We start from the raw sequence: 27,834 nt of genomic DNA, 5'->3' as shown, positions 1-27,834 counted from the left end.
TCTGTAGGCCCCTTCCTATGTAGTCAGTGCTAACTACAGGGTTTTAATCCTTTGCACCTGTCACTTCCAAAGTGGTTCCCTCTGTTTCTTTTAGCTTCTTTTGTTTGCTGGTCTGTTCCGTGTTGAATTTCCGCCCTGACACAAGGGGGCCGGTGGTGTTCACTTTTTTTTAGTCTCTTGTTCAGTCGTGCTGTGGGGAGGAATACTGCAAACAAATCTCACTGGCGTGTGCTCACAATGATTCAGCCACACTGGGTTTGCCCTGCTCACAGTGTGTGTGCTTTACCAGTCTACACTGCTCAAGCTCTAGGTTGCACTGCCGGGAACTGTCTGAAGCGGGCCCCTGGGGTTGCCTGTACTTCCCAGGTTTAAGCCGCTTAGGTTCTGGTTCCTGGCTCCTTCACAAAGGCGCAGACTTCATTGAGCCTGGGTTTTGTGCCCTTCCCAGGTCCGAGCAGCTCAGGTGACCAGGTTTTCGGCTAGCGCAGCCGGGGGCTGCGCCTTTTCCCCTTCCCCTGTCCCATCCACTCGGTTTTCTGGGTGTACAACGGGCGCAGCTTCCCAGGTGTGCCATGTGTCTCCCCTGAGGAGCTGATCTCTGGCTGCAACCCTCTCGGCGGATGTCGACCCTCCAGAGTCCCAAGAAGTCCTGGTTAGCAAGGAGGTCCGCTTGCAGTTTGGTATCGGAAGCCTCTCTGGGGCCGCGATTCCACCCTTCCTGCTGTGGCCGCCCTCGCCTGCCCGTCTCTGGTGGGGGATGGGCCGGTCCGCAGCTGGCTTGCTCTGCTCAGTCCTTTGTTCTGTGAGTGGGCCTGGCGGTGTCTTAGGTTAAGGCTTTTCACGGGAAAGCTATCCCACGGTCTAGGTTGCTGTCTCAAGCTAGTTCCCTCAGATTGCCCTTAGGGCATTCAGGCCCAGTCCTTACCCAAAGCAATGCAGCCCGCCCCTACCTGCCCAGCCCCCACTTGCTAGCTGAGTATGCACGAGTCTGGGCTGCGGCTCCACTGGGAATTGCTGTTAGGTATGTAAACCACGGGTTTTCATTATTTGTTTATTTTTCCTCCTGGTTATTTTGCCCTCTGAGATTCCAAGGCTCGCCACAGACCCGCCGGAGAGAGTGTTTCCTGGTGTTTGGAAATTTCTCTCTTTTTTAAGACTCCCTTCCCGGGATGGATCTCTGTCCCTACCTCTTTTGTCCCTCTTTTTATCTTTTATATTTTGTCCTACCTCCTTCCGAAGACTATGGGCTGCCTTTCTGGGTGCCTGATGTCCTCTGCCAGCATTCAGAAGTTGTTTTGTGGAATTTGCTCGCCGTCTAAATGTTCTTTTGGTGAATTTGTGGGGGAGAAAGTCCTAAATGTCAGCCTTTTGAATGTGATCCTAGAAGCAATGTAGGTATAATGTTTAAGGATACCCAGCATTTTGCATATAGCATAGTAATAGCTACTCTTTAGCGATGTCCCATCTATTTTACATATACAATTTAACAAGTCCATAAAACACTGGGAGTAATTTTCAAATATTGGAAAGGAGAAACGTGAGGCTTAGCAAATGTAAAACTGCTAAGGATTAGCCTCTAATAACTGTCAGAGCCTTGACCAGCTCCAGTGTGGAACTCAACAGTGAGCAGCAGCATTGCAGTAAAATGTAATTAAAGTTCTAGCTCTGGCTTCATCACTGACTAGTTCCGTAAGCTCAAATAAGTTTGTATCTTTTGGGGTTTAAGAGTTCTTGTGTGTAGCATGATGGAAGTCTGCTATAAGGAGATCCAAGGTGACAGTGTGTGTGAAACTCTGAGAAGAATACTGAGAAGCGAAATTCATGCTTCATTTTGTAATAGAGATTGAGCCTATATGTGTTTTTTTTCCTCATGGTCTCCAGATATTTGCTATAGGTTTGCATACTGCTTTTCAAATTCTTTTTAAAGGAGAAAAAGAATTTCAGAGCATACATAAGCAAGGGCTTCTCCAGTGGCTCAGCTGTCAAGAATCTGCCTGCAATGCAGGAGACCCCGATTGGATTCCTAGGTCAGGAAGTAACCACTGGAGAAGGGATAGGCTACTCACTCCAGTATTCTTCAGCTTCCCTGGTGGCTCAGACCGTGAAGAATCCACCAGCAATGCAGGAGACATGGGATAGATCTCTGGTTTGGGTAGCTTCCCTGGAGGAGGGCATGACAATCCACTCCAGTATTCTTGCCTGGAGAATCCCCATGGACAGAGAAGCCTGGTGGGCTACTGTCCATGGAGTCACAAAGAGTTGGACATGAGTGAGTGACTAAGCACATACATAAGTAATGATTACAAGTTTACAGTGGTAAATGATAAGAGTCTCTTCTCTGTCCTTTTGCCACTTTCCCCAAAAGATGAATGAATCCATGTAGATTTTGATTAATATTTAAAGTAGGTAAATATATGGGAGTGTAAACACACTATGGTACTATTCTTTTCGTGTTCTTTGCTTTTTAAAATTAAAAACATGTTACATATTTTTTGTATTATTTTCTCTCTTCAACCACTTTGTTTAATATAAATTTTAATTTTTAAAATATTAACAGGCATTATTTTTAATATATTTGATATATTTATTTTTGCTTCAGTTTTCTTTTATTTTCTATTTGTTTGGCATGCCTTTTTCATCTCCTCACTTTCAGTCTGTGTGTCTCTTGAGATCTGAGATGAACCTCTTGTAGGCAACCTCTAGATGGGTCTTGATTTTTTACCCATTCAGCCACTCTGTGTCTTCTGATTGAAGCATTTAATCTATTTACATTTAAAGTAATTACTGAGGATATTCCCTGGTGGTGCTGTGGTTAGGATTTGGTGCTTTTTTTTACTGCTGTGGCTTTTTTTTACTGCTGTAATCAGGAAAGTCAGATCCTGCAAACCTCATAGTGCTGCCAGGAAAACAAAAATGAAGTAATGTTGATAGGTGTGTACTTATTGCCATTTTGTTGGCCATATTCTGGTTGTTTTTGTAGTTCTTTTTTGTTTCTTCTTTGTTTCTCTCTTCCCCTGTGACTTGATGACTATATTTAGTCTTATATTTAGATTCCTTTCTTTCCTGTTTATCTGTTATGTAATTCTATTTGTGCTGGCCAGGAGGTTTATTTATGGATATATATTTGATTATTTTAAGTTTCTGATCTCTTAATGTCAGACACATTTTAACCACCCTGCATTTTTACCCTCACCACCCCACCCCACCATTTACTGTTTGTGACATCATATTTTACATCCTTTTATGTATATCTTAACCTATTTATTGTGGATATAGATGATTTGGTTACTTTGTCTTTTAACCTTGCTTTGTAAATGGCTGAAATATACTACCTTTTTTGTGCCTTTACCAATGAAATTTTTTTTTCATATTTTTAATATTTCTAGTTGTGGCCTATTCTTTTCTACTTAGAGAATTTTTTAAAGCATTTCTTCTCAAGTAGTTTAGTGATACTGAACTTCTTTTAGTTTTTGCTTATCTTTAAAATTCTTTATCTGTCCTTCAAATCTGAGTGATAGCCTTCCTGAGTACAGTGTTGTTGGTTGTATTTTCCTTTCATCATTAAAAAATATATCATGCTGTTGCCTTCTTATCTGCTGTGCTTAGTCACTCATCTGTGTCCGGCTCTTTGCAATCCCATAAACTGTAGCCCACCAGGCTCCTCTGCCCATGGGATTTCCCAGATGAGAATACTGGAATGTGTTGCCATTCCCTTCTTCAGGGGATCTTCACAACCCAGGGATCAAACCCACATCCACCTGGGTCTCCAGCATGTCGGGTGGATTCTTTACTGTCTGAGCTAACGGGTAAGCCATTTCTGCTGAAAAGTCAGCTGGCAGTTGAAAAAAATAATTTTTGTATCTTTATTTTTTTCTGCTCTGGATCTTCTGTTGCTGCTTGTGTGGGCTTTTTTAGTTGCAGTATGCAGGCTTCTTATTGTGGTGGCTTCTCTTGTTGGGGAGCACAGGTTCTAGAGAACATAGGCTTCAGTAGTTCTGGCTCAGGGGCTTAATTACCCCATGGCATGTGACATCTTCCTGAACCAGGGATCAAAGCCATGTCCCCTGCATTGGTAGGTGGATTCTTTACCACTGGGCCACTAGGGAAGTTCCTCAGCTGAAATTTTTATGGGAATTCTTATGTATGTTTCTAGTTGCTTTTCTGTTGCTGCTTTTTACCATTGAATTGAAAGAGTTCTTTATATATTCTAGGTCCAAGTCTCTAACATACATGTGATTTGGAAATATTTCTTACCATTGTGTGAGATGTCTTTTCAACTTTTTAATGGTATTGTCAGGGGAGTGTGTAATTTCCTCGGTTCTGTCTCGTCACAACAAAAATTTGAAGTGACGAACATTAAAGCCATCGGACAAAACATGTCTCAGCTCTCGGACAGACTATATCATAGCTCTCAGCTCTCAGATCAGTGTTACAGCTCCGTGTTACAGCTCAGTTTTATTTAGAAAATAAAAGGAAAATACATCCTTGAGGTATGAGGGCATGCCGACCCAAAAGACTGCGAAGAGAAGAGAGAACGAGAAAGAGAGAGAGAGTGCATGCACATGGGAGAGAGACACTCCCCCGGCCCTTTGGCTCCTCTTTTTATATGTTTTTTCCTCCCCCTGGGCCTGCCTTATGTAAATTGTGCTAGCCAGGAGTGCTGTTTGTTCTACCTGAGGTCCTCACTCCGGTCCTCGGACCTTCCTTTGTTTTATTTTCGCGGGCTTTTCCCTTCCTTGTCATTTTTTTTTTTTTTTTTAGTTGGGGGCCAACCACTTTACAATATTGTAGTAGTTTTTGCCACACATTGACAGGAACCAGCCATGGGTCCACACGTGCCCCCCATCCTGAACCCCCCTCCCACCCCCCTCCCCATCCCATCCCCCTGGGCCATCCCACTGCCCCAGCCCCGAGCATCCGCCCCATGCATCGAACATGGAACGGTGCTCTGCCCCACACATGACAACATACATGTTTCAATGCTATTGTCCCAGAACATCCCACCCTCACCTTCTCCCTCAGAGTCCATAAGACTGTTCTATGCATCTGTGTCTCTTATTCTGTCTCACATATAGGGTTATCGTTACCATCTTTCAAATTCCATATATATGCATTAGTATACTGTATTGGTGTTTTTCTTTCTGGCTTACTTCACTCTGTATAATGGGCTCCAGTTTCATCCATCTCAATAGAACCGATTCAAATGTATTTTTTTTAATGGCTGAGTAATATTCCATTGTGTATATGTACCACAGCTTCCTTATCCATTCGTCTGCTGATGGGCATCTAGGTTACTTCCATGGCCTGGCTATTGTAAACAGTGCTGCGATGAACATTGGGGTACATGCGTCTCTTTCAATTCTGGTTTCCTTGGTGTGTATGCCCAGCAGTGGGATTGCTGGGTCATATGGCAGTTCTATTCCCAGTTTTTTAAGGAATATCCACACTGTTCTCCATAGTGGCTGTACTAGTTTGCATTCCCACCAACAGTGTAAGAGGGTTCCCTTTTCTCCACACCCTCTCCAGCATTTATTGCTTGTAGACTTTTGGATAGCCCCCAGAATATTGGAAATAAAAGCAAAAATAAACAAATGGGACCTAATTAAAATTAAAAGCTTTTGCACAACAAAGGAAACTATAAGCAAGGTGAAAAGACAGCCTTCAGAATGGGAGAAAATAATAGCAAACGAGGCAACAGACAAACAATTAATCTCAAAAATATACAAGCAACTCCTGCAGCTGAATTCCAGAAAAATAAACGACCCAATCAAAAAATGGGCCAAAGAACTAAACAGACATTTCTCCAAAGAAGACATACAGATGGCTAACAAACACATGAAAAGATGCTCAACATCACTCATTATTCAGTTCAGGTCAGTTGCTCAGTCGTGTCCGACTCTTTGCGACCCCATGAATTGCAGCACGCCAGGCCTCTCTGTCCATCACCAACTCCCGGAGTCTACCCAAACCCATGTTCATCGAGTCAGTGATGCCATCCAACCATATCATCCTCTGTCGTCCCCTTCTCCTCCCACCCCCAATCCTACCCAGCATCAGGGTCTTTTCCAATGAGTCAACCCTTCGCATGAGGTGGCCAAAGTATTGGAGTTTCAGCTTCAACATCAGACCTTCCAATGAACACCTAAGATTGATCTCTTTTAGGATGGATTGATTGGATCTCCTTGCAGTCCAAGGGACTCTCAAGAGTCTTCTCCAACACCACAGCTCAAAAGCATCAATTCTGCAGCGCTCAGCTTTCTTCACCGTCCAACTCTCACATCCATACATGACCACTGGAAAAACCATAGCCTTGACTAGATGGACTTTTGTTGGCAAAGTAATGTCTCTGCTTTTAAATATGCTATCTAGGTTGGCCATAACCTTCCTTCCAAGGAGTAAGCGTCTTTTAATTTCATGGCTGCAGTCACCATCAGCAGTGATTCTGGAGCCCAAAAAAATAAAGTCTGACACTGTTTCCACTGTTTCCCCATCTATTTCCCATGGAATGATGGGACCAGATGCCATGATCTTAGTTTTCTGAACGTTGAGCTTTAAGCCAACTTTTTCACTCTCCTCCTTCACCTTCATCAAGAGGCTCTTTAGTTCTTCTTCACTCTCTGCCATAAGGGTGGTGTCATCCGCATATCTGAGGTTATTGATATTTCTCATGGCAATCTTGATTCCAGCTTGTGTTTCTTCCAGCCCAGCGTTTCTCATGATGTACTCTGCATAGAAGTTAAATAAGCAGGGTGACAATATACAGCCTTGACCTACTCCTTTTCCTATTTGGAACCAGTCTGTTGTTCCATGTCCAGTTCTAACTGTTGCTTCTTGACCTGCATACAGGTTTCTCAAGAGACAGGTCAGATGGTCTGGTATTCCCATCTCTTTCAGAATTTTCCACAGTTTATTGTGATCCACACAGTCAAAGGCTTTGGCATAGTCAATAAAGCAGAAATAGATGTTTTTCTGGAACTCTCTTGCTTTTTCGATGATCCAGCGGATATTGGCAATTTGATCTCTGGTTCCTCTGCCTTTGCTAAAACCAGCTTGAACATCTGGGAGTTCATGAACACTCATTATTAGAGAAATGCAAATCAAAACCACAATGAGGTACCTTCCTTGTCTTTTAGCCATCGTCATTCTGGACTCCTTTTTCCTATTCTAACTACCTAACAGTAACCTTTGGTGCATAAAAGTTTTCAAATTTGATGTCCAATTCATTTATTTTTTCTGTTTTTGCTTATGCTTCGATGGCAAACCATTATCTAATCCAAAGTTACAAAGATTTGCTTCTATATGTTCTTCAAAGAATTCTATAATTTGAGCTGTTACATTTATGCCTTTAATCAATTTTGAGTTCATTCTTGTGTTTGCTGTGAGGTAGGATTGAAATTCATTCCTTTCATATGGATATTCTATTGTGTCAACACAATTTGTTGAAAAGACCATTCTTTCTCCCTTGAATTTTCTTGTCAAAAATCAATTGACTGTAAGGGTGGTAAATGTCAGGATTTATTTCTGGAATCTCATTTCTATTCCATTGATCTTTTTGTCTGTTTTTTTGCATGTACCACATTGTTTTAATTAGTGTTGCTTTCTAGCAAGTTTTAAAATTGGTCATTGTGAGTTTTCCAGTTTTATTATTCTTTGTCAAGATTATGGGTTTCTTGAGTTTCCATAGGAATTTTAAGATCAACTTACCAGTTTCTGCAAAGAAACTTGCTTGAATTTTGATGGAGGTTAGATTGAATCTGTAGATCAATTTGCAGTATGTTAGTTTGCCAGGGCTGCTGAGTCGTGTCTGACTCTTTGCGACCCCATGGACTCTAACCTGCCAGGATCCTCTGTCCATGAGATTTTCCCAGCAAGAATACTGGAGTGGGTTGCTATGCCCTCCTCCAGGAGATCTTCCTGACCTACTATTGAACTGGAGTCTCCTGTGTCTCCTGCACTGACGGGCGGGTTCTTTACCATTGAGCCACCGAGAAGCCTTCTAGTGGCCAAGAGTAAAAGCCAGGCTCTTGTTTGTTAGTATTAATTCTTCAGTACACCGTTGGAAATTTTAAACAATTTTCTATTCACTTCTGTATAGAGCCTTTTAATCTGAAGCCAAAAGTTGTCTACACAATACTCAGCCTCATCTTGTGTGAGCACATGCTTCCTGAGAGCATGATGACTTTATACTGTGGTTGTGTTTTCTCTTATGCTGAGTTTTTAAATCTAAGTAAACTTGGTGCTTGGTGAAGCCTATTCTGTTTTGTATATTTGTTCATTCAAAACCAAGACCATTGATGCTAGTAGAACAGATTGTGGTTTACAATCTTCTATGCCTTAATTTTTTTCTCATACATATCCTACCTCTTATTTCTGGAAATTGTGAGAGATTTCTTAAGTCTTCTTATGAATCATAATTTGACTACTAGCCATGTCTATTTTGTTTTTAAGCACATCAACTGAATTGTGTATGTCAGCAATCATTTCCACTTCCTAAAATGCCTGCTGTTCTCCTCCTGTGTCTCTTTTCTATGTGACTCCTTTACTACTCAGAACACTGCACTTCTGACACTTCTGGTCACCATATATGTGGTGTAAATCTTTGAGACAACCATCTGATGTCCTAGAATTTAATTCAGTTCTAACACTGTCTACCTGGAGATGGTGTCAGTTCCCTGAGGTTAAGGTCTCAGTCCCACAAAACTGCTCTCACCCCACCCCAGCTGCCAATTGCAAGTAGTAGGTCCCCAGGTTATCCACAACTTCTGTGTGATTAGGCTATAAATCTGAGGTTTCCACAACCCCTTCCTCAGGTTCTACTGATTTGCCAGAGCAGCTTGCCAAACTCAGGGAAACCCTTACATCAACTACCTTATTGAAGAATATGATAAAGGATACAGATGAATGGCCAGATGAAGAGTTCCATTGGGTGAGGTCTGGGAGAGTCCCACTGCAGGAGCTTTTGTCCCTGTGGAGCTGAGGTGTGTCTCCCTACCAGTGTGGATGTGTTTGCCAAACTGAAAGCTCTCCAAACCCTGTACTATTGGGATTTTTGTGGAGGCTTCCTCACATATGCTTAGTTGCTAAGTCATGTCCAACTCTTTGTGACCCCATGGACTGTGGCTTGCCAGGGCCCTCTGTCCGTAGGGATTCTCCAGGCAAGAATACTGGACTGGGTTGCCATGCCCTTCTCCAGGGGATCTTCCCAAACCAGGGATCTAACCCAGGTCTTGCATATTGCGGGCAGATTATTTACTGTCTGAGCCACCTTGGAAGCCCAGGAATATTGGAGTGGGTAGCCTATCCCTTCTCCAGGAGCACTTCTCGACCTAGGAGTCAAACCAGGGTCTCCTGCATTGCAGGCGGATTCTTTACCAGCTGAGCTACCAGGGAAGCCCTTTCCTCACATAGGCATGCTCAATTACTAACTCAGTTTCTGGCTCCTTGTCTCTCTGAAAAATTGAGAGAGACAGCTGAAAATTCCAAGCTTCTAATCATGGATTGGTCTTTCTGGTTACTAGTGCCCATGCGGTCCCCATCCAGGAGCCCACCTAGAGTCACCTCAATAGAACAAAAGATGCTACTAGTGCTGCTATCACTTAGGTATTTACAAGAGTTTTAGGAACTCTGTGCTGGAAGTTGGGAGAAAGGTGCAGGCAGATACATATTTCTTATCATTTCCACCTTCCATCATCAACTCATCTTGCAAAATTTAACACATACATATATTCACACACACATAATTTAAATGGCAGATAACAAGATGATGTAATGTGGTCAACATATATGAGAATCATTTACTTCTGTAATACATAATCAAATGCTGCTGTAGGTCATAAAGAAATAGGAGAACATTCTGAAGGAATGGGAAATGTAGTTTAAAAGGAATACAGATATTTTCCCAATAAGAGGGGGAGATATTCAACTTTACTAACAGCAACAACAGAAAAAGTACAGTAATATGAGATTATCTTTTCAAACCACAAAATTTATAAAATTATAAAGGATTAGACACAAAGGCATACATACACACATATTGCACCAATGTTGGCAACATGGCTGTTTCATACAGTGTCCTTGATGGTGCGGTTGGTCATTTCTGGTATGCATAGTAATTTCCTTTCAAAGAATCTCTCTTAAAGAAATAATCAGTGACACACAAAGACTTATACATGTGTATGTCCCTTCATCTCAGAATAGACTTTATAAAGAAAAACTATCAACAATGTCAAGGGCTAACAACAGAGGACTGATTAAATGAAGGGTAGTAGCACCAATCAGTAGAATACACATCACTGTTTTTAAAAAGTCATGTGTTTGAAGAATATAATAATAACATGGTAAAATAATCACCATATGATATTAAAGTAAAAAGAATGTACACTTGAGTAAAAACTCAGTGCATACAACAAAAAGCATAGAGGAAAATGGAAATATTCTGACATGTTAAGTGCATTAGTTTCTAGTGAATGGATTATATGCAATTCCTTTTCTGCTGAATAATTTTCTCTATTTCCCAAGTTTTCTGTGAATTTTTATTACTTTATATTTAGAAAAAGAGAGATCCTGTCTGTTAAGACCCATATCAAAAGCCACTCTGTGAATTCTTTTCTAATCTTCACATCATAGTATATCACATCTCCCCCCAGAACATAAGGCTATGGCATTTCTAGTCCCCTTTTGTTAGATTCTCCTACTAAAAAGAATTTAAAGAGGAAATCATCTTTGTGTCTTTTGAAACATGTGGTTTGCAGTTTCACTTGGTCATTTATTGGCCCCCAAATCTCTGCTGCTTCTGCTTTTATCCCTCAAGATCAGCCCCAGAACCTCTAGGGAAGCCTGACTCTCCAGCTTGGTTAATGGGAGATTCCTTCAACTGTCATGGAACATGCTATTTACAGAAAGTGGTGGAAAGAGGAAGGAAGGAGGGAAAATCACATACACATTGTTAATAATCAAGGGAAGAGGGTGTAGGCATTTTAAGTTGCCTGTCAGCTCCTGCAAAACCATACTACTAGGTAAAGGCCAGGATTTAAACATGGTTCCAGAACTATACTTGTAACGTTAGGGCCCTGAAACCACCCCTACCCTCACACTGCAAGTCCAGGAAATCCACTGCAAGTCCAGGTAGAAGAAAGAAGAGCCACTTCCTTTCCCTGTGGCTGTGGCTGTTACTCTGCAGAGAGCATGGATGAGCTTAACAAAGAGAGAAGAAACTGGATGTGGGGAGACTGAGCCCCAGCTCTACAGGTACCATGCAAAGAATTTCTCTGAGTCTTGGTTTCTTCATCTGTAAAATGGAAATGACATCTACCTCAGAGTGGGATAGAAGAAAAATCTGACTAAGCAAAGGAGCACTGGTTTTGAGTTTCAAGAGAAAACATCTGTCAGAAGTTGCTTTATTGAAAAAGAAAGTTGAGAAACCAAAACACCATGATCATAAATTAAAGTATCTTTTATTTTAAACACATTCAGCTTTAGAAAAGTTTAGTAAGTTTAATATGTATTTATATCAAGTAATATAAAACTAAATCATTCATTTGCATGCTAATAAATATTAAAGTCACTTATGACATTCATGTAAATGATGTTATACCAGCTTTCAAAACAACTAAATCACAAAGTCCATATGTGAAAATGAAAAATGTAATTAAAATACATTTGCACTAGGAGACTCCTTCCTCATTCAAGAAGATTCAAGAACAAAAAACAATTAAAATTAAAAGCTTATGCACAACAAAGGAAACTATAAGCAAGGTGAAAAGACAGCCTTCGGAATGGGAGAAAATAATAACAAATGAAGCAACAGACAAACAATTAATCTCAAAAATACACAAGCAACTCCTGCAGCTCAATTCCAGAAAAATAAACGACCCAATCAAAAAGTGGGCCAAAGAACTAAACAGACACTTCTCCAAAGAAGACATACAGATGGCTAACAAACACATGAACAGATGCTCAACATCACTCATTATCAGAGAAATGCAAGTCAAAACCACAATGAGGTACCATTTCACGCCCATCAGAATGGCTGCTATCCAAAAGACTACAAGCAATAAATGCTGGAGAGGGTGTGGAGAAAAGGGAACCCTCTTACACTGTTGGTGGGAATGCAAACTGGTACAGCCATTATGGAGAACAGTGTGGAGATTCCTCAAAAAACTGGAAATAGAACTGCCATATGACCCAGCAATCCCACTGCTGGGCATACACACTGAGGAAACCAGACTTGAAAGAGACACGTGTACCCCAATGTTCATCGCAGCACTGTTTATAATAGCCAGGACATGGAAGCAGCCTAGATGCCCATCAGCAGACGAATGGTTAAGGAAGCTGTGGTACACATACACAATGGAATATTACTCAGCCATTAAAAAGAATACATTCGAATCAGTTCTAATGAGGTGGATGAAACTGGAGCCTATTATACAGAGTGAAGTAAGCCAGAAAGAAAAACACCAATACAGTATGCTGCTGCTACTGCTGCTAAGTCGCGTCAGTCGTGTCCGACTCTGTGCCACCCCATAGACGGCAGCCCACCAGGCTCCTCCGTCCCTGGGATTCTCCAGGCAAGAATACTGGAGTGGGTTGCCATTTCCTCCTCCAGTGCATGAAAGTGAAAAGTGAAAGTGAAGTCGCTCAATCGTGTCTGACTCTTCGTGACCCCATGGGCTGCAGCCTACTAGGCTCCTCCGTCCATGGGGTTTCCCAGGCAAGAGTACTGGAGTGGGGTGCCATTGCCTTCTCTGCCAATACAGTATACTAACACATATATATGGTATTTAGTCAATCGGTAAAGATAACCCTGTATGCGAGATACCAAAAGAGACACAGATAAATAGAACAGTATTATGGACTCTATGAGAGAGGGTGAGGGCGGGGGGATATGGGAGAATGGCATTAAAGCATGTAAATTATCATATGTGAAACGAATCGCCAGTCCATTCAAAGCATGATACAGGGTGCATGGGGCTGGTGCACCGGGATGACCTGGAGGGATGGGATGGGAAGGGAGGTGGAAGGGGGGTTCTGGAAGGGGAAAACATGAACACCCATGGTGGATTCCTGTCAATGTATGGCAAAACAAACACAATATTGTAAAGTTAAAAAGTCGAAAATAAACTAATTTAAAAAAAACTAAAAACATATTTGCTTTGAAAATTTTTAGTAGTTTTCATCTAAGTAGTTATCTAACTAGTATACTAACAACTATGATGTTCACTTCCATTCTTAAATTAGAAACTCAAATCTGATAACATTTCTGATATTTTGTATTCTTTTTTCCACAATAGGTAATCATTTATTTATTAATTAAAAACAAATTATAATAGTAAAGAATTCAAATAATTATGGAGCACTAATTGTGTACTAGGTACTGTTAACTGGGTATTACACCTTTTCTTTTCAGAGTTAAAGCCTTGTCAGTTATGTTTTTTTGGCCATTTGTTTCATTTTCTGTAGAATCACTCTCTGCTCAAACAACTGAAAAAGTATGTAATTTATAAAAGTCTAAAAAGCTTCTTGGTAAGTTCACTTTAACACTGAAGAGGAAAAACTCTAAGTAATTATTGAACAGACGAAAACTACACCAGTATACACTAACTGTGGCAGCTGTTCCTAGCTGTTCTATCCTTCCCTTGATCACAGCTTAGCTAGAATTGTCCCCTTTTCCCCACCCAGGTGTTTATGGAAGAAAATCTGGAGCTGCTGCCAAGCATCTACCTGGGCCCTGGCATGAGCCCTGGGCTCCCCTCCCCAGATGACAGGAGCGCCCACAATGGTGTGCAGGGAAGCCGGGCACAGGGGAAAGTAAGGAGGCTCAATGTAGTGCCCCGTCCCTGGGTAACAGATGACCTGGGGTTTTGCCTTCCCATGGGCCTGCAAGCATTTAGAGGCCTCCTTAGCATAGAATTCACTCTTCCAGTTGTGGTCATCCTGACCCACAAGAAACAGGAAGGGGCACTCGGCCCTTTCCACAGGAATGAAGCTCTTCCGGTCAGGTCCTTCCAAAGGGCTGTTCAGCACTTCCACGATGTCTGCAAAGCCATCTTTAGTCATCTTGACTCGACTTGGGTTCATACCCACAGGCGGCAGAGTCTCACCTTTGTAGTGTAAGTTTCCACCAACACAGGCCACAGAGCCATTGATTATGACGGCCGCACTGATGCCCTTCAGGAAGGAAGCCATGGAGAGGCAGAGCTCGCCTCCTTTTGAAATCCCAAGCAGCCCAACTCCTGGACCCTTCACCTGAGAAAAGGTCAAAGGGAAAACGAATGAGTCCATGAACAGTGCAGTGTGGCCAGTAGTGCCTGGAATTGAGAGTCGGGGGAACTGAGCCTGAATCTGGGCTCTCCCAGTTATCAAGGTCTGCAGCCTTAGGATACTGGCCTATCCTTCCTCTGTACTTGTTTTCCACAATTTTTCCATCACCATTCCTGGGTGTCTTCAACAACCAAGTGGATGACAACAAAATACTTTGGTCTCGCAGTCACTTGACCTCCAAACCTCCAGTAATCTTTTTCTCTCTCACACCGAAAATACACACTCCCATTGTCATAACCTAAACTGAGTCATCAGTAAGTATATCATCGCCAAGATCTCAACTTCAAGCATTCTACTCTCTAATCACCCTTCTATTTACCTCCAGTTTAGCGATTCTAGTAGTGCCCACTGCTACCTCTTTGAGACTCTGACTACCATTTCTTCACCATCAGTACCTCCCTCATGTTCTCATTTCCCACCTCATCCAGCTTAGATTTCAAGCTTCATCATTATTTTGACTCTCCTGCAAACACTGTTAACTACTTTAATTGGTCATACTTGCCGAAAAAGTTCTAACCTCAGTTAAATGCACTTATAATTCACTTCCTCAGGGCCTGCATTTGTGCAAATGAACACTGCTACAGAAAAAAATACATGCTTGTGTTGACACAACTTATTTTCATGTCATGACCACAAATTTCAAATAAACATCCATACTGCCCCTTGGTCCTGCCACGCATCACTGATGTTTGCTTTCCACTTCTCTTAAAGACCATTTCACCTTGTCTCCTACCTCTATAAGCCCCTTTAACTCTTATTCCCCATCACTTTCATCTCATCCTACTTCATGGAGAAAACAGAAGCTATCAGGTAGGAAGTTGTCCTCATTTCCCCTTCCAAGTGTGCTTAGTTCCACATGAAGCAAGCTCCCTGCTTCCCTCCTGTTTCCTAAGTAGCTCTGTTCTTCTCCAAGGCCACCCCTCTGCTTGTCCTTGGGATCTCATCCACTCTCATCCTCAGTGACTTTGCTCCTGCAATGAATTCCTCTCTCTTTCCTTTGTAACTTTCTTCTCTACTGGCTCATCCCCATCCGTGTACCTCTTACATTTTAACTCTAGGTAAATTTTAGCTCTAGTTCAGTTGAGTTCAGTCGCTCAGTCGTGTCCGACTCTCTGCGACCCCATGAATTGCAGCACTCCAGGCCTCTCTGTCCATCGCCAACTCCTGGAGTCTACCCAAACCCATGTCCATCGAGTTGGTGATGCCATCCAACCATCTCATCCTCGGTCATCCCCTTCTCCTCCTGCCCCCAATCCTACCCAGCATTAGGGTCTTTTCCAATGAGTCAACTCTTCGCATGAGGTGGCCAAAGTATTGGAGTTTCAGCTTCAACACCAGTCCTTCCAATGAACACCCAGGACTGATCTCCTTTAGGATGGATTGATTGGATCTCCTTGCAGTCCAAGGGACTCTCAAGAGTCTTCTCCAACACCACAGTTCAAAAGCATCAATCTTCGGCACTCAGCTTTCTTCACCATCCAACTCTCACATCCATACATGACCACTGGAAAAACCATAGCCTTGACTAGACAGACTTTTGTTAGCAAAGTAATGTCTCTGCTTTTAAATATGCTATCTAGGTTGGCCATAACCTTCCTTCCAAGGAGTAAGTGTCTTTTAATTTCATGGTTGCAATCACCATCAGCAGTGATTCTGGAGCCCCAAAAAATAAAGTCTGACACTGTTTCCACTGGTCCCCATCTATTTCCCATGAAGGGATGGGACCAGATGCCATGATCTTAGTTTTTTGAATGTTGAGCTTTAAGCCAACTTTTTCACTCTCCTCTTTCACTTTCATCAAGAGGCTCTTTAGTTCTTCTTCACTTTCTGCCATAAGGGTGGTGTCATCTGCATATCTGAGGTTATTAATATTTCTCCTGGCAATCCTGATTCCAGCTTGTAGTTCTTCCAGCCCAGCATTTCTCATGATGTACTCTGCATATAAGATAAATAAGCAGGGTGACAATATACAGCCTTGACGTACTCCTTTTCCTATTTGGAACCAGTCTGTTGTTCCATGTCCAGTTCTAACTGTTGCTTCCTGACCTGCATACAGCTTTCTCAAGAGACAGGGATGGTCTGGTATTCCCATCTCTTTCAGAATTTTCCACAGTTTGTTGTGATCCACACAGTCAAAGGCTTTGGCATAGTCAATAAAGCAGAAGTAGATGTTTTTCTGGAACTCTCTTGCTTTTTCGATGATCCAGTGGATATTGGCAATTTGAACTCTGGTTCCTCTGCCTTTTCTAAAACCAGCTTGAACATCTGGAAGTTCACGGTTCACGTATTGCTGAAGCCTGGCTTGGAGAATTTTGAGCATTCCTTTACTAGCATGTGAGATGAGTGCATTTGTGCAGTAGTTTGAGCATTCTTTGGCATTGCCTTTCTTTGGGATTGGAACGAAAACTGACCTTTTCCAGTCCTGTGGCCACTGCTGAGTTTTCCAAATTTGCTGGCATATCGACTGCAGCACTTTCACAGCATCATCCTTCAGGATTTGAAATAGCTCAACTAGAATTCCATCACCTCCACTAGCTTTGTTCGTAGTGATGCTTTCTAAGGCCCACTTGACTTCACATTCCAGGATGTCTGGCTCTAGGTGAGTGATCACACCATCATGATTATCTGGGTCATGAAGATCTTTTTTGTACAGTTCTTCTGTGTATTCTTGCCACCTCTTCTTAATATCTTCTGCTTCTCTTAGGTCCATACCATTTCTGTCCTTTATCGAGCCCATCTTTGCATGAAATATTCCTTTGGTATCTCTAATTTTCTTTAAGAGATCTCTAGTCTTTCCCAATCTGTTGTTTTCCTCTATTTCTTTGCACTGATCGCTGAGGAAGGCTTTCTTATCCCTCCTTGCTATTCTTTGGAACTCTGCATTCAGATGGGAATATCTTTCCTTTTCTCCTTTGCTTTTCACTTCTCTTCTCTTCCCAGCTATCTGTAAGGCCTCCTCAGACAGCCATTTTTCTTTTTTGCATTTCTTTTCCACGGGGATTGTCTTGATCCCTGTCTCCTATACAATGTCACGAACCTCTGTCCATAGTTCATCAGTCACTCTGTCTATCAGGTCTAGTCCCTTAAATCTATTTGTCACTTCCACTGTATACTCATAAGGGATTTGATCTAGGTCATACCTGAATGGACTAGTGGTTTTCCCTACTTTCTTCAATTTAAGTCTGAATTTGGCTCTAGTACCTCTTGCATTTTAACAGTCCCTTGACCTCAAATCCACTCTGACCTAGTTTCTATTCCCTTCACAGCAAAACTTGTGGGAATCTTTGTAGTTATTTTATTTCTTCATTCACTACTCAGTCCCCTCCAGGGTAATTTACCGTATTCCATAAGCACTGCTCTTGTCAATCACCAAACACTTCTGTTATAAATGGCCTTTTGATTGACCTTCGAACAGCAATCTTTTTTTGTTTTTTGTTTTTTTTGTCATGGTTTCTACAAGAGCACCCTTAACTGATTTCAACCATTCATTTCTCATAAAGACACTGGAAATGGGATATTGTCATCTCAGTTTTTGAGAGGAAGAAACAGGCCCCAAAGTCATAAAGCTAGTTAAGTGGCAAAATGAAATCTCAAATTTAACTTTTCTATCAAACATATTGCGCTCGTTCCACTATACCCCACCACCTTTTCTAAGAGCTCCAGTGGTTCTGTTCACCTTGAACACTGATTGAATTATAAAATAAGCAAGGTTCATCTTCTATTCCTCTGATATCCTGAACCTCTATTTCCTACTAGCCAGGTTCTTTGCCACCAGGTACCTCCTTAAAACTGAACACTCTGCTCTCAGATGGGCACATTAAGGACAGGTCTGTTAAACACAAACATTTAAACTGGAGACAGTGATCTCTTTCCCCTTTTCCTCAACTTCCTGGGTCAAACCCAGGGTTCTCAATGTGTTTGGGCTTGTAATGAAATACTACAAAATACTAGAATTTAAAGTTCCATAATTTCAGTCAGGAGAACTTTACCAGCAGGAAATCTAGCAGTAATATCTAATTGCATGGAAACTCTCTGGGAAAAGTGACTATGAAAGGTAGTGTGGGTTGGGGGCAGGGAGTGGCTGTCAAGAATTTGGTCAAATTCTGTGAAAACCAACAGCATTCCAGAGAAGGAGAACTGATATGTAGAACATAAAACTAGAGAAGTTCCAACCTGAGGGTGATTAAGCAGGTAGTTCACAGCTTCTTCAAAGTATTCCAGGTGGAGGTTCTCCAGGCCCTTGGGGAGGTCTTCATAGTTATAATAAGCCAGCGCCATCACAGCAAAACCCTTCCCAGCCAGCAGACTAGCTCGATATTCCAGAAGGCCACCTCCAGCTCCCAAAATGTCCACAATCCCAGGAAAGGGCCTGGGTTCTTGAAACAAAACACAAAACTAAACAATACTTAACTCTTTTCAGTGGTGGCAAAAGCCATTTTTGCCTCTCTGGTGATGTCACAGTTTTCTGTTGATCAGAAATGCTAAACAACTCAGGTCTTCAAAGGTCCAGACTGTGGCACAGGCTAAACCCACATTCCCCTCTACACCCAGGGCCTCAAAGCTGCACAGAGTTTTACAAAGAACATGTACTATTTTTGTGAGTAAAAATCAGTTACAGGACTTCCCCGGTGGTATAGTGGATAAGAATCTGCCTGCCAATGCCAATGCAGGGGACACTGGTTCCATCCCTGGTCCAGGGAGATCTCACAGGCTGCAGAGCAGCTAAGCCCCTATGCCACAACTACTAAGCCCTCCCCTTAGGTCCCGAGTGCTGCAACTACTGAAGTCTTCATGCCCTAAAGCCTGCATGCCGCAGCAACTACCAAGCTCGAGTGCTACAACTACTGAAGCCCGAGCACCCTAGAGCCTGTGCTCCACAAGAGAAGTCTCCAAAAGGAGAAGTCCAAGCACCACAACGAAGTGTAGCCCCTGCTCAACGCAACTAGAGAAAGCAACAAAGCAGCAATGAAGACCCAGTACAACCAAAAAAACAAAAACAAAAAGAATTAAAAAATAAGTTACAGATGGGACTTCCCTGGTGGTCCAGTGGCAAAGAATCTGCCTTGCATGCAGGGGACAGGGTTCCATCATGGGTCAGGGAACTAAGATCACACATGCCGAGGAGCAAGTAAGCCCTCACACCACAACTACTGAGCCCATGTGCTGCAAGTACTAAGCCCAAGAGCCACAACTAGAGAGTCCATGTACCACAAGGAAAGATCCTGCATGATGCAACGAAGATCCCATGTGCTGCAACTAAGATCCAATGTAGTGAAATAAATAAATATTTTAAAAAACCAGTTACAGACGATGAAAACAGCAAAATCACTGCCCTCTCCAGCACCCCCTCCCAAACTGACAATGCCAAATGCTAGTGAGGATGTGGGACAACTGGATGCTTTACACATTGCTGGTAGTGTGAAAATTAATAAAGGGGAAACTCACAATGGATCTGGAGGACAGAAGAGGCGCTCTCAGCAGTCCAGTCCACATCAATTTTAGGAAGGACTGTAATAGCAAACACCCTATTCCAACAACACAAGAGAAGACTCTACACGTGGACATCACCAGATGGTCAACACTGAAATCAGATTGATTATATTCTTTGCAGCCAAAGATGGAGAAGCTCTATACAGTCAGCAAAAACAAGACCAGGAGCAGACTGTGGCTCAGATCATGAATTGCTTATTGCCAAATTCAGACTTAAATTGAAGAAAGTAGGGAAAACCACTAGTCCATTCAGGTATGACCTAGATCAAATCCCTTATGAGTATACAGTGGAAGTGACAAATAGATTTAAGGGACTAGACCTGATAGACAGAGTGACTGATGAACTATGGACAGAGGTTCGTGACATTGTACAGGAGACAGGGATCAAGACAATCCCCGTGGAAAAGAAATGCAAAAAAGAAAAATGGCTGTCTGAGGAGGCCTTACAGATAGCTGGGAAGAGAAGTGAAAAGCAAAGGAGAAAAGGAAAGATATTCCCATCTGAATGCAGAGTTCCAAAGAATAGCAAGGAGGGATAAGAAAGCCTTCCTCAGCGATCAGTGCAAAGAAATAGAGGAAAACAACAGATTGGGAAAGACTAGAGATCTCTTAAAGAAAATTAGAGATACCAAAGGAATATTTCATGCAAAGATGGGCTCGATAAAGGACAGAAATGGTATGGACCTAAGAGAAGCAGAAGATATTAAGAAGAGGTGGCAAGAATACACAGAAGAACTGTACAAAAACGATCTTCACGACCCAGATAATTACGATGGTGTGATCACTCACCTAGAGCCAGATATCCTGGAATGTGAAGTCAAGTGGGCCTTAGAAAGCATCACTACGAACAAAGCGAGTGGAGGTGATGGAATTCTAGTTGAGCTATTTCAAATCCTCAAAGGTGATGCTGTGAAAGTGCTGCAGTCGATATGCCAGCAAATTTGGAAAACTCAGCAGTGGCCACAGGACTGGAAGAGGTCAGTTTTCGTTCCAATCCCAAAGAAAGGCAATGCCAAAGAATGCTCAAACTACCACACAATTGCACTCATCTCACATGCTAGTAAAGGAATGCTCAAAATTCTCCAAGCCAGGCTTCAGCAATACGTGAACCGTGAACTTCCAGATGTTCAAGCTGGTTTTAGAAAAGGCAGAGGAACCAGAAATCAAATTGCCAATATCCACTGGATCATCGAAAAAGCAAGAGAGTTCCAGAAAAACATCTACTTCTGCTTTATTGACTATGCCAAAGCCTTTGACTGTGTGGATCACAATAAACTGTGGACAATTCTGAAACAGATGGGAATACCAGACCATCTGACCTGTCTCTTGAGAAACCTGTATGCAGGTCAGGAAGCAACAGTTAGAACTGGACATGGAACAACAGACTGGTTCCAAATAGGAAAAGGAGTAGGTCAAGGCTGTATATTGTCACCCTGCTTATTTAACTTATATGCAGAGTACATCATGAGAAACGCTGGGCTGGAAGAACTACAAGCTGGAATCAAGATTGCCATGAGAAATATCAATAACCTCAGATATGCGGATGACACCACCCTTATGGCAGAAAGTGAAGAACTAAAGAGCCTCTTGATGAAGGTGAAAGAGGAGAGTGAAAAAGTTGGCTTAAAGCTCAACGTTCAGAAAACTAAGATCATGGCATCTGGTCCCATCCCTTCATGGGAAATAGATGGGGAAACAGTAGAAACAGTGTCAGACTTTATTTTGGGGGGCTTCAAAATCAATGCAGATGGTAACTTCAGCCATGAAATTAAAAGACGCTTACTCCTTGGAAGGAAAGTTATGACCCACCTAGATAGCATATTAAAAAGCAGAGACATTACTTTGCCAACAAAGGTCCGTCTAGTCAAGGGTATGGTTTTTCCAGTAGTCATGTATGGATGTGAGAGTCGGACTGTGAAGAAAGCTGAGTGCCGAAGATTGATGCTTTTGAACTGTGGTGTTGGAGAAGACTCTTGAGAGTCCCTTGGACAGCAAGGAGATCCAACCAGTCCATCCTAAAAGAGATCAGTCCTGGGTGTTCATTGGAAGGACTGATGTTGAAGCTGAAACTCCAATACTTTGGCCACCTGATGCAAAGAGCTGACTCATTGGAAAAGACCCTAATGCTGGGAAGGATTGGAGGCAGGAGAAGAAGGGGACAACAGAGGATGAGATGGCTGGATGGCATTACCGATTGGATAGACATGAGTTTGGGTAAACTCCGGGAGTTGGTGATGGACAGGGAGGCCTGGCGTGCTGCGATTCATGGGGTTGCAAAGAGTTGGACACGACTGAGCGACTGAAATGAACTGAACTGAACTGAACTGAATGTAGTGTGTAGTCTTATTTTGCATTTCCTTGATTCCTAATGAGGATAAGGTTTTTTTTTAACTTTTTCATTGGCCTGCTGCTTTTTATGTAATGGTAAAATTAACCAATAGTTCAGAAGATCTCCAGTGGATAGCAAGAGACCCTCTTTCATGCTGTTTTTGTTGTTTGGTTGTTAAGCTGTGTCTGGCTCTTTATGACCCCATGGACTGTAGTCCGCCAGGCTCCTCTGTCCATGGGGATTCTCCAGGCAAAACTACTGGAGTGAATTGCCATGCCCTCCTCCAGGGGATCTTCCCAACCCAGGGATCAAACCCGCATCTCTCAGTCTCCTGCACTGGCAGGCAGGTTCTTTACCACTAGCACCACTTGGGAAACCCATCATCTCCCAGAGTTTGCTCAACTTCACATCCATTGAGTGGGTGATGCTATCTAATCATCCCATCCTCTTCTGCCTCCTTCTTTTGCCTTCAATCCTTCCCAGCAGGTCTTTTCCAATGAGTTGGTTCTTTGCATCCTTCATGCTAATTTTCTTGTTTTTTTGGTCATGCTACACAGCATGTGGGATCTAAGTTCCCTGACCAGGGATCGAACCTACAGTGGAAGTGCAGAGTCTTAACCACTAGATCACCAGGGAAGTCCCTTCACCCTAATTTTCTTAAATCTTAATATACCATGGAAGTTCGAAGCACCGTTCCAAAACTGAGAAACTTTAGAAAGAAAATTTTAAAAACTGGAAACTACCTATAGTTGTTGTTGTTTTCTCCCATTACAACTGTCTTCCCTTTCCTTGAGATGTCTTTGCCCTGACCTCTGTTTTGGAACGAATCACCTTCCCAGCCAGTCTTACGGTGCAGTCCTGTCTCCGGTCCATTCCTGTTTCAGGCCCCAAGGACCTTCCAAATGTTAGGAGCTATCTACTTATTACTTTCCTCTCTAACATAGAAAAACAGGGATGCTGGCGGCTCACCTGGCGGCAGGAAGAGCGTGGCGCGCACCCGGCCCGTGCGCACTGGCTCGCGCCGCACCCCGGGCGCCAGGAAGTCGCGCTCGTGCACCGCCCGGCCCAGGAGCCCTCCGATCTGGGGCTCGTGGCTGTCGAACACCTCCAGCTCCACGACGAACGGCGTCTGCACGTCCCGCTTCACCAGGCGCAGCAAGGGCTTCTCCGGCTGCAGAGACCAGAAGAGCCCCATGGGCTCGAGCCCCGCGAAGCTGCCGCCCAGCGCGGGCGCGCGCTCCAGGTCCAGCAGGCCGGCGGCGTCGGCGCAGTAGCGCGCGTGGGCCCTGAAGAGCGCGCCCTTCTCGTCCCGCAAGGACGCGCGCAGCGTGACCGGCTGCCCCGGGGCCAGGCCGCGGACAGCGATGCGCACCGGCTCGTCCCAGCGGCAGCGGCCCGCCGGTTCCAGTGTCACAGTCGCCACCAACCGGACAGTGATCCAAGAGACTGGGTTACCAGTCCTCAGCTTTAGAGGTCCTGCCAACTGCACCCAGCGCATCGGGTCCCATCGGCAGAATCCAAAGTGTCTCAGGAGAGCCTGAGAGGAGGCCACCATTTTGCGCCTTCTTCAGATCTGAGATCAACTGAAGATGACTGTGAAGAAAGTTAGAAATCGGTTAGAGATCCTCTAGCGGAAGCCCGCTGATTGGCTGGCTGAGCGCCCAGTGCACTGGAGCAACTGCTATATTGTTTGGAGAGCCGCGGAGTCATGCCAATCAATGGCCTGTATTTGAAAGCAAGAGCGAAAACAGACTCACAGGAACTTTATGCTGTGAAAGAATTCCGTGATACTGTGTCTCAGGAGCTCTTTGGCTCTTGCTACGTGGGCTGTACGAGTGTTGCCCTTGCAGGCGCCTGGCACTTAACTGTGGAGTCTGCCAAGCTAATAGCCAGAGGAGTGGCTTTGAACTTTATCACTTTGTTGCGTAATTCACACCAGCTAATTATCTGAGGCTGAATTGCAATACTTTGGTCACCTGATGCGGCTGCTGCTAAGTCGCTTCAGTCGTGTCCGACTCTGCAACCCCATAGACGGCAGCCCACCAGGCTCCGCCATCCCTGGGATTCTCCAGGCAAGAATACTGGAGTGGGTTGCCATTTCCTTCTCCAGTGCATGAAAGGGAAAAGTGAAAGTGAAGTCGCTCAGTCGTGTCCGACTCTCAGCGACCCCATGGACTGTAGCCTACCAGGCTCCTCCGTCCATGGGATTTTCCAGGCAAGAGTACTGGAGTGGGGTGCCATTGCCTTCTCCGACCTGATGCGGAGAGCCGACTTATTGAGGAAGACCCTGATGCTGGGAAAGATTGAGGGCAGGAGAAGAAGGGGACAACAGAGGATGAGATGGTTGGATGGCATCTCCGACTCGATGGACATGAGTTTGTGTAAGCTCTGGGAGTTGGTGATGGACAGGGAAGCCTGGCATGCTGCAGTCCACGGGGTCGCAAAGAGTCAGACACGACTGAGTGACTGAACAATAACAAATCTTAGGTCTTTTCTTTTAGAATGCGTACTATGGTGTTTTGTTTGTATATTATTTGTGTATATACTTACTTTTCCACACCATTCCACAGCTAATGGGCCTGACATCTTACTAGCTGTGTGATCTTACTTTCATTCCTTATGAGTGTAAAAACAGCCCAATGAGGTGATAGTTGTTATTTTGTTTTCTGGAGTGTCATGTTGCTCCTTTTCAGTTCAGTCGCTCAGTCATGTCCGACTCTTTGCAACCCCATGAATCGGAGCACACCAGGCCTCCCTGTCCTTCACCAACTCCCAGAGTTTACCCAAACTCATGTCCATCGAGTCGGTGATGCCATCCAGCCATCTCATCCTCTGTCGTCCCCTTCTCCTGCCCCCAATCCTTCCCAGCATCGGGGTCTTTTCCAATGAGTCAACTCTTGGGATGAGGTGGCCAAAGTTGCTCCTTTTACGCAAATGTTATCTCCCTCTCACCCTGGACTTCTCACCTTTTCCCACTTTTTCTTAAGCTGTCGATTCCATCCAGTGGTGAATTTTTATGAAATTTAACTGCAGACCCCTTCTAAGGTCTCGTACTTGATTTTACATTCATGAATGTACATGCTTTCTATTAGAGAAGCTTGGAAATTGTACAAGCTTCAAGGCCACAAAAGCTGTGTTTGCCTCTGTTCCTAATAAAAGCCACCTCTGTGAACTTCCCAGATGAGACTTTTTGCCTAGTTTCAAATATTCACTGCGTTTTGCTCTAATTACTTTTGTAACAGTTCTGTGGGATACTTCAAAGTCTATTTTGTGCACAAGAGTCTCAGAAACAAGAAACTTATGAGAAAATTAAGTCCCCAAAGAAGTGAACTAATTTGCTAAAGGTCACACAGCTAGAAAGTGGAAATTCTGAGATTTATACCTTTGCAATCCAATTCCATCTGAACCATCATTCTTTGCTTCTTACATAATGATGTTCTAGTTGAGAAGATGTGAGAAACAGAGACTCATGTACTGTTGGTGGATGCATATACTGGTATGATCTTTTCAGAGCAACCTAATTAAAAATATTTAAAAGATACATTCTCTTTGATTCACAATTCCACCTCTGGACATTTCACACATTTATGCTATGCTATGCTATGCTATGCTAAGTCGCTTCAGTCGTGTCCGACTCTGTGCGACCCCATAGACGGCAGCCCACCAGGCTCCGCCATCCCTGGGATTCTCCAGGCAAGAATACTGGAGTGGGTTGCCATTTCCTTCTCCAGTGCATGAAAGGGAAAAGTGAAAGTGAAGTCGCTCAGTCATGTCCGACTCTTATCGACCCCATGGACTGCAGCCTACCAGGCTCGTCCGTCCATGGGATTTTCTAGGCAAGAGTATTGGAGTGGGGTGCCATTGCCTTCTCCGTCACACATTTATAAATGTGTGTAAATATTTGGCTATAACAATAGTTACATATCATTGTTTTAATAGAGGAAAAAGAAAATGACAATATAAATTTGGTTTAGTCAATTTAATTGTGGTGAAATCATATAACAGAAGAGATGCAGCCATTAAAAATAATATAGCAGAATATGAGGAAAAAATTTTCGTGACATTGAAAGCAGGTAGAGAAAGCTTTGTAGACATTAAAATATATATATTAAAACTTTTTTTAAAAAAAAGAGTAGTAGAAAACTACCCTAAACTGTTGTCTTAGGCTTTGGGGTATTATAGGTAGTTTTTTTTTAATACTTACTTGTTTGGCTGAGTTGGGTTTTAGTTGCAGCACGTGGAATCTAGTTTCCTGACAAGGGATTGAATACAGGCACCCTGCGTTGAGAGAGGAGAGTCTTACCCCTGGCCCACCAGAGAAGTCCCATATGGTTAGTTTTAATTCTCTTCTTTGTGCAGAATTTCACACACACACACGGCTTGTATAACTAAACAGGGTTTTTTCTTTTTCACTGTGGTAATATACAAAGATAAGATTTACCATTTTAAAATGCATAGTTAGCTGAGTATATTCACATTGTTGTGCAGCCTTTAACACTATCTCCATTTTTCATAACCTAAGCTGAAATACCATACCTATTAACCCATCATTCCTCCCTCTACACCACAGCCCCTGGAAATCACTATTCCACTTTCTGTAGCTGTTATTTGACTAGTCTAAGAACCTCTTAGATAAGTGAAATCGTAAAGTATTTGTCCTTTTGTGTCTGGCTTATTTCACTTTACATGTCTTCCAGGTTCGTCCATATATGTAGCATATTTCTGTATTTGATTCCTTTTTAAGGCTGAATAATATTCTATTATATATGTATGCCACATTTTGTTTATCCATCCATCCACTGATGGACATTTGGGTTGCTTCCACCTTTCGGCTGTTGTGAATATACTATGAACATGGGTGTGCAAATGTCTCTGTAAGCCTCTGCTTTCAATTCTTTGGATATATACCCAGAGGTGGAATTGCTGGATCACATGGTCATTTTAATTTTTTGAGAAAACTTGACCAGGGTTTTAATACCTAATTTTAAAAATTCTTTCAGTTGTTTCATCTCAGGGAACACATCCATTCACTCTTTTGTGAGGGTCCCAGTATCTGAGCACAGATTGAGTTGTGGCACTAAAGTCAGTGCTCAGGTTGGTCAGCAAGAGATGGTGATCGCTTGAATAGCACTGCCCCAGGTCAACTGGGCAGAATTTGATGGCCAAAAATTTTCTTTACTGTAAGGACAAATTCTTTTCACAAGGGGAATCCTGAAGACCAGTATTCTGTAGGCCTGGAATTTTATTATTAAAAATATAGGACTTGAAGAATATCCTTGTAAAAACAGTGTTATTGGCTGATAACCCAGCCAGAATTTAGGAAGCAGAGGAGATGGGACTGAACTGTGTGAAGGAAGGAGATTAAACAGGAGCAGGATAGAAAGAGAATGGGAAAGGCCCCAAAGATACTCATTCTGCTTTACCATTTGTTTCATCAGGCTGCTGCTCTGAAGCATGCCAGAGCCGGGTGTTCATGTGTTCCCCTGCTTTGTCTCTTTCTCAGTAGGACTTTTGAACCGATGTGGAGGGGAAAATATTGAGCTGCATAGACCTAGATGTTTTTCTTTAAAAGGAGGACCAAGAAATCCATTTTGCCACCAATCAGTAAGTACAGTATAATTTCCCAAAGCTCAGTTTACAAAGAAGGAAATTTAATAAATAGCTGAAGATACTCCTGATTGAACCTGTAGGTTCTG

At 43.0% G+C, this 27,834-nt stretch overlaps 1 protein-coding gene across 4 annotated transcripts; it reads right to left on the bottom strand.

The window, feature by feature from the left end:
• Nucleotides 1-98: 98 nt before the first annotated feature.
• On the bottom strand, nt 99-27,824 carry LOC145513259 (acyl-coenzyme A thioesterase 1-like). Of its 4 annotated transcripts, XR_014059248.1 has the most exons (7): nt 27,562-27,824; nt 26,343-26,416; nt 25,521-25,655; nt 23,108-23,731; nt 18,493-18,695; nt 13,465-14,244; nt 2,600-5,156 (listed from the first exon to the last, which is right to left on the bottom strand). XR_014059248.1 is itself a non-coding variant. In XM_081509027.1 (6 exons), the coding sequence occupies exons 4-6, from the start codon at nt 23,691-23,693 to the stop codon at nt 13,639-13,641; spliced, it is 1,395 nt and encodes a 464-aa protein (XP_081365153.1). In that variant the 5' UTR covers nt 23,694-23,731; nt 25,521-25,655; nt 26,343-26,416; nt 27,562-27,824; the 3' UTR covers nt 11,437-13,638. The 4 variants fall into 4 exon arrangements, 3 of the variants coding, with proteins under 3 accessions (XP_081365155.1, XP_081365153.1, XP_081365154.1); XM_081509027.1 differs by lacking the exon at nt 2,600-5,156 and having other exon boundaries at nt 11,437-14,244; XM_081509029.1 differs by lacking the exons at nt 2,600-5,156; nt 25,521-25,655; nt 26,343-26,416; nt 27,562-27,824 and adding exons at nt 99-1,380; nt 23,896-24,017 and having other exon boundaries at nt 14,100-14,244.
• Nucleotides 27,825-27,834: the final 10 nt, after the last annotated feature.

This window comes from Giraffa tippelskirchi, chromosome 7 (genome assembly GCF_054371585.1).
Source record: "Giraffa tippelskirchi isolate mGirTip1 chromosome 7, T2T-mGirTip1v1.2.pri, whole genome shotgun sequence".
NCBI lineage: Eukaryota > Metazoa > Chordata > Mammalia > Artiodactyla > Giraffidae > Giraffa > Giraffa tippelskirchi.
Note: the sequence above shows the minus strand (reverse complement) of the source record. Positions and strands in the feature narration are given on the sequence as shown.

What these genes read in the sequence shown, in the direction of transcription:
- LOC145513259 (XM_081509027.1), bottom strand. Translation starts at nt 23,693, where the DNA reads ATGGTGGCCTCCTCTCAGGCTCTCCTGAGACACTTTGGATTCTGCCGA. An exon ending in CACGCTCTTCCTGCCGCCAG is followed by an intron (nt 18,696 to 23,107) that starts GTGAGCCGCCAG and finishes TTTTGTTTCAAG; the next exon opens with AACCCAGGCCCTTTCCTGGG. An exon ending in ACCTGCTTAATCACCCTCAG is followed by an intron (nt 14,245 to 18,492) that starts GTTGGAACTTCT and finishes ACCTTTTCTCAG; the next exon opens with GTGAAGGGTCCAGGAGTTGG.